This window comes from Gekko japonicus, unplaced genomic scaffold (genome assembly GCF_001447785.1).
Source record: "Gekko japonicus isolate JY-2015 unplaced genomic scaffold, Gekko_japonicus_V1.1 scaffold5777, whole genome shotgun sequence".
Lineage (NCBI taxonomy): Eukaryota > Metazoa > Chordata > Lepidosauria > Squamata > Gekkonidae > Gekko > Gekko japonicus.
Window position 1 is genome coordinate 33,176 of NW_015177199.1, and position 10,538 is coordinate 43,713.

The window sequence follows — 10,538 nt, forward strand, 5'->3', positions numbered from 1 at the left end:
CCCCCCCCCGCGATCCACCGCGCCCTGGCCCGAGGAGGAGGCCTGCAGGCAGCACGAGGGAACGGGCGACGCCCGCGGCAGCAGACCACCGAGGCGCGGGCCGTGGATCCGACGGCCCCAGACGCCGCCGCGAAAGCAGGCGGCACCAGCCCTCACTGCAGGGGTGGACTGTCCTGTGACCGTTTGCGAAGGTGTCCTGCTGCTGCTGCCCGTTCTGCAGTGCGGTAGAACCACCTGCAGTTCACCGCTCGAAACTTTGAGGCCCGATTCGAGAAGGGTTCTGCTGCAGCTCTTCTCCCGGGGATTAAAGCGAAAGCAGAATCCCAGCGGCGTCCCGAAAGCGAAAGAGTCGACGTCGAGCGGCCGGCGGCTCTTTCTCCTCGGAGGAGCCTGCAGTTCCGGCAAGTGGCCGCGAGGAGGAGCAGCTGCGCTCCGCCGGACAGCCAGAGCGCCGCCCGACGGCTCCGCCGCCGCTCCGAGCTTGTCTCGCCTAGAGATGTGAAGGCCCGGAAAAATTCGAGGAAAAAACGGGTTTCCCCCATTTTTTCCCCTGAAGCCTTTTTTGTTTTTTTCCCCCAAAATTGGAAAAATTGAAAAAAGAAAAGGAAAAAAAAAATGATAGTGGAGCGTTTTATTTTAACATGATGAATAAAATATTTTAAGACAAGGTGTTCAAAATTTTTTCAAATCATTTCTAACAAATATGTATGGTATCAGACTGATCAAATTTCTGTGCACTGAGGACAAGCAAGTCCTAGGTTACAAACGGAACTCTCCAATGCAAGAACAAAATGCATTTCTTGCTTTAGGAGGTTCTGTTGTCACAAGAAAATAAAAAGGTTTCAGTTTTGTTTTTGCATGTGGGTGGGTATTCTGTTTTAATGATTGTTTGGAGACACTATATTTTTAATACGCTAGTTGTGATAATTTCATGCCAAGTAAAAATGTCTGTAGTCATATTTTATGTTCCTAAAGTAACAGAATGACTTTCAATCTGGAAAAGAAAAAATAAGTGCTAATGTAGCATTTTTTTCAATTTTTCTGAAAATTTCTGTTTTTTCCAAGCTTCAAAATTTCCGGAAATTTTACATCTCTAGCGCCCTCGGTTCAAACGGGCGGTCCTTTTCGCACTGCACCGTGTCCCCGTCCACGTGAAGGGCGGCAGGAGTGACGAAGGGCTTCCTTAAAAGGATGCATGCGCACCTGACCTTGAAGAGGGAGTGATGGGGGGAAACCACTTGCAAATAGCCTGAGCGTGGCCCTCCTCCTCCTCTCTGGGCAGAGCAGGGGCGCTTCTTGTGTCCTGTAGGGAGCTTGCTTGGCTGGCCCGTAGCCAGGAATTTCTAAGTCAGGAGGCATTTTAATTCCTCGGGGAGTGTGACACTGGGTCACCGGCTAATTGATTAAAAGTAATTTAATTACCGGCTTCTCAGTGCTCTCTGCCTGGCTGTCAGCTCTGTGGCCCCAGCAGCACAGGACGAGTTTGTGGTGGGCACCACATCTTGCCAGAGAGTTGGGGGGGGGGGCTGGGCTGAAAGGAATTTAGGGGGGGGGCTTGGGGGGAAGGTGGGGGGCCAAAATGCCCCGCTGTCGCTAGGAGCCTGCTGCGTGGGGAAGCCCAACGGCAGCCCCCCTGAGACCATTATGGACCGGCTTCCTTTTCTCTCCTCCCCTCCTGTCTCCCCCCCCCCATGCAGGGCGACTTCCAGGATGGTTCTGTACAGCCTTCTGCTCCTGCCGCTCTGGCTGAGCACTGCCAGCGGCATCGGGGTGCCAGGATGTAGGATCCGAGTGACCGCCAAGGGCTTGGAGCTGGGTAAGGAGCTGCTGCTGGTGGTGGTGGTATTTGGATCAGGACCTTGTGGAGGAGTCACCTGCGGGCTGCCTAGCGTAGCCTGCCCAGAGTCCTGTGCCCACCTGACATGGGGGAGGGAGCAAAGAGGGGCCAAGCCTTTGGTTCGCTCTACCTGGTAGCGGAGGGGACAGTGACCTTTGCCTGGTAGTGGAGGAGATGGTGCCCTTTTCCTGGCAGTGGAGGGAAAGGTGTCCTTTGCCCAGCAGTGGGAGGATTGTGTCCTTTGCGCAGCAGTGGAGGCGATGCTGCCCTTTGCAGCAGCAGTGGAGGAACATTGCCCTTTTCCTGACAGTGGAGGAGATGGTGCCCTTTGCCTGGCAGTGAAGGGGATGGTTTCTTTTTGTTGGGAGTGGAGGAATGTTGTCCTTTTCCTTGCAGTGGAGGGGATGGTGCCCTTTGCCCAGTGGTGGGAGGATTCTGCCCTTTGCCTAGCAGAGAGGATGGTGCCTTTGCCCGGCAGTGGAGGAATATTGCCCTTTTCCTTGCAGTGGAAGGGATGGTGCCCTTTGCCCAGTGGTGGGAGGATTCTGCCCTTTGCCTAGCAGCGGAGGGGATGGTGCCTTTTGCCCAGCAGTGGAGGAATGCTGCCGTTTTCTGTCAGTGGAGAGGATGGTGCCCTTTGCCTGGGAGTGGAAGGGATGGTGTCCTTTGCCCAGTGGTGGGAGGATTCTGCCCTTTGCCTAGCAGCGGAGGGGATGGTGCCTTTTGCCCAGCAGTGGAGGAATGCTGCCGTTTTCTGTCAGTGGAGAGGATGGTGCCCTTTTCTTTGCAGTGGAGGGGATGGTGCCCTTTGCCCAGTGGTGGGAGGATTCTGCCCTTTGCCTAGCAGCGGAGGGGATGGTGCCTTTTGCCCAGCGGTGGAGGAATGCTGCCGTTTTCTGTCAGTGGAGAGGATGGTGCCCTTTGCCCGGGAGTGGAGGGGATGGTTTCCTTCTGTCAGGAGTGGAGGGGATGGTGCCCTTTTCCTGGCAGTGGAGGGGATAATGCCGTTTGCCTGGTGCAGACTGCTTGGGGGCACTGCCTGATCCACAGGAAGGGTGGTGGTGGTGGGGTGCTGGCTTCTGTTCCCCAGGACTCCCTCCTGGTGCCCTGGTGGCTCTCTGGGGGAAGGCCGGGGCAGGGGGAAGATGGTGACCCTGTGGGGCTTTTGCAGTGAAGCAGGAAGGGCTGCGCTTTGTGGAGCAGGAGCTGGAGAACATCACCCTGGGCGACCTGCACGGCAAGGAGGGTCAGTTCCACTACAACATCAGCAAGTGAGTCTCCTCGGCCGCCCCCGCCGTGTCTAGAACAGGCCCTGCTCTGTTGGGTGCCGCCATGGCCGATCCGCCTGGAGCTGCTTTAGTGTCCTCCTAGCAAGACGAAGCCGCGGGGATCTGCCGGGATTCCTGAGTGGTGTGGCTCTCGAGGGAGGCCCGGGGACTGCCAGCTGAGCTCAGCAACACCCGCGTGGCCTGGGGAGGGGGCAGCACTTTGGAACAGAGCCTTTGTTGAGCCCTGGGCCAAGCCCCAGAGATACCCGGTCGGAGGGAGGGAGGGCTGGGGCCAGCGAAGAAGGTACCCCACGCCCGAGGACAGGGGTCATTTCGTAGAAAAAGAGGTGCAGGACCTCATTAGCATAACTCGTTTGCATATGCCACACCCCCTGACATCACCGGAAGTGTGTCAGAAGGCAACACCCACCGCTCAGGCTCCACTGGACTGTTTTGGATTGCTAGCTATTGGGGGGGGGGATACACAGATCTGTCCTCGCAGAGGAGGGAGAGCTTGTACCTGAATAAAACTTGGTCTTAAAGGTGCCACTGGACTGTTTTGGACCGGAGGGGGCTCTGCAGCTTACCTGGCTGCTTCTTGCTCTGACTGAGGGCTGCTGGGAGCAGGTGGGTGGGGCTTGTTGCTTGTGCCCGCCCCCTGGGCTCTTTACTGCCGGAGCTCTGCTCCTGTGCGCTCCTGCAGGAAATGACCCCTGCCCGAGGAGCATAACGCAGAAGTCTGGGGGTGGGGGTGGGGGAGTGGGCCTCCTGGCAGCCTCTGGCATCTCCCTCGCAGCATACGGGTGACCCGCCTCCAGATGGCCCACTCGGACCTGCGCTTCCAGCCCCGGCAGCACCTGGCCTTCGACATCAGCAACGCCTCCATCAGCCTGCGCTTCCGGCGCCAGATCCTCTACTGGTTCTTGTAAGTGGTCTCTGGGCCCCCAGCCTGCGTGGGGTGCCTGAGCAGCGGGAGGGAGCCAGCCGGGACCCCGCAGCCCCCCCTCCCGCCTCGGACTGCCCCCTCTCCCCAGGGCCTCCCCTCTGGCTTCTGAACCTCCAGGTGTGTATGTGGGGGGGGCCCTGAGCCATCCTGCCTCTGCTGGTCGGCCCCTCCCCCAGCCTGCATGTGACCTGCAGCCCCCTCCCCCCCCGTGGCTGGGTGGGCTTCCAAGCAGGTGAGAGCTCTGTGGTGGGGAGGAGAGCCCCCCCACCTGCCTCACTGGCCTTATGAACCCCTCGCTCCCCAGCTACGACATTGGCTCCATAAACACTTCCGCGGAGAGTGTGCACATTCACACGGCGCTGGAACTCTCCAAGGACAATGCCGGGCGCCTGAAGATCTCCAACAGCAGCTGCAACGCCTCCATTGGCCGCATGCGTGCAGGGTTCAGCGGCACGCTCAGGTATTCCCTCCCCTCCCCAAGATGCCTGGCCTCGCGTCTCTGGCTGCACATGACAGTGTGGGGGGGTGTCTCTTGACCGAGGGTCCCAGACGCTTTTTCTCTCCCCCTTGGTGAAATCTGCCCTGCCCCATTTCCAAAGCAGCCTCTGGGTGGATTGCCTCTTCACTAGGGCTGTGCACACATAACAAAAAGAAAAGTGATTGATCCTGTCATCTTAGGATGCATTAACAATCTTAGGATGCATTAACAGAAGCCTTGTGTCCAGATTACGGGAGGTGGTCGTTCCACTCTATTCTGCCATGGTCAGGCCCCACCTGGAGTCCTGTGTCCAGCTTTGGGCACCACATTTGAGGAAGGATGTTGACAAGCTCGAGTGTGTCCAGAAGAGGGCAACCAGGATGGCTAGAGGGTTGGAATCCAAGTCTTACGAGGAAAGGCTGACAGAGTTGGGTCTGTTTAGCCTGGGAAAGAGAAGGCTTAGAGGGGACATGATTGCAGTCTTCAAGTATCTGAAGGGCTGTCATGTAGAAGATGGAGCAGATCTATTCTCTCTTGCTCCGGACTGCAAGACTAGATCTAATGGGTGGAAGTTACAAGGGAGTTGACACCAGCTAAATATCAGGAGAAACTTCCTAACTGTGAGGGTGGTTGAGCAGTGGAAGAGACTGCCTGGGGGGGGGTGTGCTCCTTCGCTGGACGTTTCAAGCAGAGGCTGGACGACCATGTTTCGGGTATGTTGTAGGTATGTAGGGCTCTCTTTCGGCTGTGCTCCTGCAGAGTGCAGGAGGCTGGACTAGATGACCTGCAAGGTCCCTTCCAACTCTAACATTCTATGGTTCATTATCTAGCTGGGTTTTCATCTTCATTGTTTCAACGAGAGATGCATTTCTGGCTGTAGCTTCGTTGTTTCCTGCCAAAACTGGGATGAAATGTTTGCAGGCGGTTTTCTTGCCAAGGAACCCTCTTGACCCGACTGATGCTGTCCTGTCCTGGGCCTAAAGACTCTCCGTCGGGGGTGGGTGGGTATTGCCCAAAAGCCACCACATGGAAAATTTAAAAAGGTGTTTTTCTCACATTATGGCAACACACAGAAGCCACTTTTTTTTTGGATTCTCCCTCCAGCATCTTCCACTTTCAGGTCTCAGGCTTAGGATGTGAAAGCAAATGCCAGGAGTTAGTTCATTTATTTCTGGGTCAATGGGAAAACCTTGTCTTCACAACCAGTAATCACTCAGCTCTCTAGTTAGTAAGTTAGCCAGTTTGGTGTCGTGGTTAAGTGCGCGGACTCTAATCTGGGAGAACTGGGTTTGATCCCCCACTCCTCCTCCACTTGCACCTGCTGGATGACCTTGGGCAAGCCATGGTTCTGACTAGAGCTGTCCTTGAAAAAGAGCAGTTTCCGTCAAGAGCTCTCTCAGCCCCACCTGCCTCACAGGGCGTCTTTCTGTTGTGGGGAGGGGAAGGGAAAGGCGTTTGGAAGCCGCTCTGAGACTCCTTTGGATAGTGAAGGGCTGGGTATAAATCCAATCTCTTCTCTTCTTAAAAAAATTATTTAAAAGTAGTCTAAGTGTGAGAAAGATGCAGGTGGGTAGCTGCTTTGGTCTGAAGCAATAGAACAAAGTCTGAGTCCAGTGGCACCTTTAAGACCAACAAAGTTTAATTCTGGCCTTCTGGGTATCAGCTTTTGTGTGCAGGCACACTTCTTGAAAGCTGATAACCAGAATTAAACTTTGTTGGTCTCAAAGGTGCCCAACTGGACTCAGACTTTGTTCTAAATCTGAGAAAATAAGGCATAGAGAATCAAAGATATGTAAACCACACTGGCATATGGAAAAGCTACTATGTGTGAACAATACATGACGCCACCTCGTACTGGATGAGACCCTCAGTCCATCAAGGTCCAGCGGCTCTGCAGGGTGTTAGACAGAGATCTTTCATGTCACCTCCTACCTGATCCTCTTAACTGGAGATGCCGGGGATTGAACCTGGGACCTTTTGCATGTTAAGCAGACACTCTTTATCACTGGGCCATGGCCCCTCTTTGAATGTCCATGAAAATAAATGACTGTTCTACTCTACTTAAATTGGATCCAAGAATGAATCCAGATTTTAAGTCTCTTCCCAAAAGCATATGCGGGAAACGGACACCTTTCGTGGATCCAGATCTGAAAAGTTCAGGTGTTCCAGGGTGCTGAGAGCTTATGGAGCATCTGTGAAAAATCACATTGCCGTTGAATCTCCTGTTCCTCAACAGACGGAAGGAAGCCGTCAGTGTAGCATACACACGGTTCTCCAGCAAGGGGGTGAAGGCGGAAGACTAGTTCTTTTCCCTGGGACTTAATGTTTGTGCTGAGTGAATGACTGTCCCAAGGACGTCAACAATGAGAAAGAAAATGTCTGATAAGCACAGTCTGTGAATCATCAGGCAAACGTATGCTAGATAACAAAACCAAACCTAAAACAGCAAATTTCTCGGGGGAAACGGATCTCTACATACCTGGAGGTCAGTTGTAGTTTGGGGAGATCTCCAGCCCCCCCCTGGAAGTTGGCAACATTGCTTGCAGCACAGGGGTTGCTTAGCCGGTCATTTGCAAACGAAAAGGCCCTGGAGGAGGCACCGGTTTTTTTTAGCAGGAACTGCGAACCTGCAGGAGAGGGGGTGGCTGGAGGGCAAAGCTGGCAGAGACACCCCCCCCAGCCCTCTCTTCCCTGTGGGCCCGGGCACTGCCGTGGCCCCCCCCCTTTCCCCGTTCTGTAAGAGCAGAACTACGTCTCCTGGGGTCACTCTAACCAAGGGTTTGTGTTTGTGTTTGTGTGATGGAGCCACGACGCAGGGGGCACAAAAGGCGGTGGCCGAGAGCAATGCTCCCTCTAAGCTGTGGGGTCTTGTGAGCACAAATTCTACTCTGTGAGCTACACTGGCTTTAAAGTGGTGAGCGAGCCATTGGGCTACTGCATAAATGAGGTTGCTCTGGAGCCCTCCTTCTTGAGTGGAGAGAAAAATGTGTGAGCCAGAGGCTAAGAAACTGTGAGCTAGCTCACACTCACTCAGCTTAGAGGGAACAGTGGGCCTGAGAGACGAGGATGGGATAGCTGAGCCTTTGCCCCCATGGCATTCCCCCCCCCATGAAGCTTCCTTCTCCTGAGTCAGACTCTGGGTCTTTGGGGGGGGGGGTCAGTCCTCACCTCTCCGGCCAGCAGCAGCTCTTCAGGGTCTCAGGCTGAGGTCTTTCCCATCTCTGGTCGCCGGGACCTTCCAACCAACGTTCCCTCTAAGCTGTGGAGTCTTGTGAGCAAAAATTCTACTTTGTGAGCTACTGGAATTAAAGTTGTGAGCGAGAGATTTGGCTAATGCATACATTAGTTTGCTCTGGAGCCACCCTTTGTGAGCTGAGACAAAAAGGTGTGAGCTGGAGGCTAAAAAACTGTGAGCTAGCTCACACTGACTCAGCTTAGAGGGAACACTGCTTCCAACTGAAGACGCCGATGGGGACTGAAACCGGGACCTTTGTCAGATAAAGCAGCTGCTGCCCCACTGAGTCCACCCCCCCCTTATGTGTGCAACCCGGCATGCCCACATCAAGGCATGCAAGCCAAGAGTTTGCCTCTTGCGGCTTGGTGGGAGGACCGCGCGGCAAGCAAACTGGAGCCACTGCTTATGCGAACACAAGAAGAGCCATGCTGGATGAAAGAAGAGGAGGAGGTTGGATGTATACCCCATGGCCCTTCACTACCTAAGGGAGTCTCAGAGTGACTTACAATCTCCCTTCCCTTCCCCTCCCCACAACAGACACCCTGTGAGGCAGGTGGGGCTGAGAGAGCTCTTGACAGAAACTGCCCTTTTTCAAGAACAGCTCCTTATCAGAGCTACAGCTTGCCCAAGGCCATCCAGCCAGGTGCAAGTGGAGGAGGGGGGGATCAAACCTGTTTCTCCTAGGTTAGAGTCCGCGCACTTAACCACTGCACCAAACTGGCTGAAACAGTGGTCCAGCCTCCTGTCTCACACGGTGGCCGTCCAGTTCCTCTGGAGGGCCAAGGACAGGGCATAGAGGCCGAGGCCTTCCCAATAAGAACCTCAGAAGAGCCGTGCTGGATCAGACCAGTGAGGGTCCATCTAGTCCAGCATCCTGTCTAGCCAGTTTAGTGTCGTGGTTAGGAGCGCAGACTCTAATCTGGGAGAATCAGGCTTGATTCCCCACTCCTTCACATGCAGCTGCTGGCGTGACCTTGGGTAAGTCACAAGGTCTCCCAGAGCTGTCCTTGAAAGAGCTCTCTCAGCCCCACTTACGTCACAGGTTGTCGGTTGTGGGGACGGGAAGGGAAAGAAGGTTGTAAGCCGCTCTGAGACTCCTGGTAGTGAAGGGTGGGTATAAATCCAATCTCTTCTTCTCTTCCTCCTTCTGTCTCACACAGTGGCCAACCAGTTCCTCTGGAGGGCAAACAGCATAGAGGCCGAGGCCTTCATAAGAACCTTAGAAGAGCCCTGCTGGATCAGACCAGTGAGGGTCCATCTAGTCCAGCATCCCGTCTCACACAGGGGCCAGCCAGTTTCTCTGGTGGGCCAAGAGTAGGGCAGAGAGGCCGAGGCCTTTCCAGGATGTTGCCTCCTGGCACTGGGATTCGGAGGTTGACTGCCTCTGAATGTGGAGGTTATACTGAAGCAAAGTGTGCTCGAAGCCAGTGAGCCGGGAAGACGGCTGGTGTATTACTTTTGCAAACTGGGAAACAACCCTGTCAGTTACATGATCCGCTGAGTTAAGAGGATGGAGGAGCAATTCCTGCATTCTCGGCAGGCCCTCCGGCCATCATGACACAGGGGCTTCTGTGCTCTCTGCAGAAAGGTGTATGAGTTCCTGGCCACCTTCATCACCAGCGGCATGCGCTTCCTCCTCAACCAGCAGGTAAGAAGCAAGCGGAGAGGGGGTGGGGTGAGAGCAAGCCCCGCCCCCTCTCGGGGGCTCCTCCATCGCTGCGGCTGAACGGGGCCCCAGGCAGCAGCTCAGTTCCTCAGGTCGCTGCAGAGAGGAACAAAGACCCCCCACCTAACCCACCATGGAGGATGGGGGGGAGACGGGGGCTATTCCTCCTCTGAGTGGCCCCTTCGGCCTTTGAATCACCTGGCTGTGCTCAGAGTGGTGGCAGCTAAAAGGGCAGCGACGGGGGGGGGGGGGTTTTCCTTTTTTTTTTCAGGTTCCTATCCTTTAAATGTGACCCATTGTTGGGAGCCTTTGAGCATGGACAGAGTGCTTTCCCAGCCCATAGGGATCTTAAAGTTGGGGGGAGGAGGGCTCCCCCCAGGAAAAAAACCCTCCCATTTTGGTCACAGAGCGGTCGTGTGCCCCCCCCCCCACAGCTCAGGAGATTCTGTGGAGCTCCCCCCCTCCCTTCTCTGTTTTTCTTCTCAGATCTGCCCCGTGCTGAACCACGCAGCGATGGTGCTGCTGAACTCTGTCCTGGACACGGTGCCCGGTGAGCGTGCACGGGGGGGGGTGTTTGGGAGTGGAGGGGGGGTGGGCTCGCCCACTGGCAGAAGGAGGAGAGGCGTGGCATTGGGGTCTGGGGTGTGTGTGACTCTTCTGGGCACACGCGTGAGCAGGGGGCGAAGGGGATGCTGGAGGCCAGGCCAGAATGTGCTCTGTTCCTCTCCCCCCCACCACCACCACCTGCAGTGCGCAACCCAGTGAATGATTATATTGGGATAGACTACTCCCTCCTGCGGGACCCCGTCATCACTCCGGACACCATGGACTTGGATTTTAAGGTACCTGCCTGGAGGGAGGGAGAAGGCACGGCCAGTCTGGGGCAGCGCTTGGCGATAAGACGGAGGAGGAGGAGGAGGAGTAGAGAACCCCCCACCGCCCTCCTCCAAGCTCTTTGGGGGAAGGGGGGGGTAAAACTGTCGGAAGCGACTTGGGAGGGTGCAGGCTGGGGCATGGCGGAGGAGGCGGGAGGAGTGGATTCCGGCCCACTTCTGCCCGAAGGAAATCAGAGCCAGAACCAGGAGAAGGAGAAGAAGAGAAGAGATTG

At 55.5% G+C, this 10,538-nt stretch overlaps 1 protein-coding gene across 1 annotated transcript in view; it reads left to right on the plus strand.

Moving 5' to 3' along the window:
• LOC107124878 (phospholipid transfer protein-like) overlaps positions 1 to 10,272 on the plus strand; it is a gene marked incomplete at its 3' end in the record, with an annotated part of 15,140 nt that extends 4,868 nt beyond the window's left edge. The window contains exons 3-9 of the mRNA XM_015428381.1: positions 1,694 to 1,816; positions 3,009 to 3,108; positions 3,902 to 4,030; positions 4,356 to 4,511; positions 9,349 to 9,412; positions 9,917 to 9,980; positions 10,181 to 10,272. Coding sequence (XP_015283867.1) covers positions 1,694 to 1,816; positions 3,009 to 3,108; positions 3,902 to 4,030; positions 4,356 to 4,511; positions 9,349 to 9,412; positions 9,917 to 9,980; positions 10,181 to 10,272 — 728 coding nt within the window. The remainder of the gene's footprint in view (positions 1 to 1,693; positions 1,817 to 3,008; positions 3,109 to 3,901; positions 4,031 to 4,355; positions 4,512 to 9,348; positions 9,413 to 9,916; positions 9,981 to 10,180) is intronic.
• Positions 10,273 to 10,538: the final 266 nt, after the last annotated feature.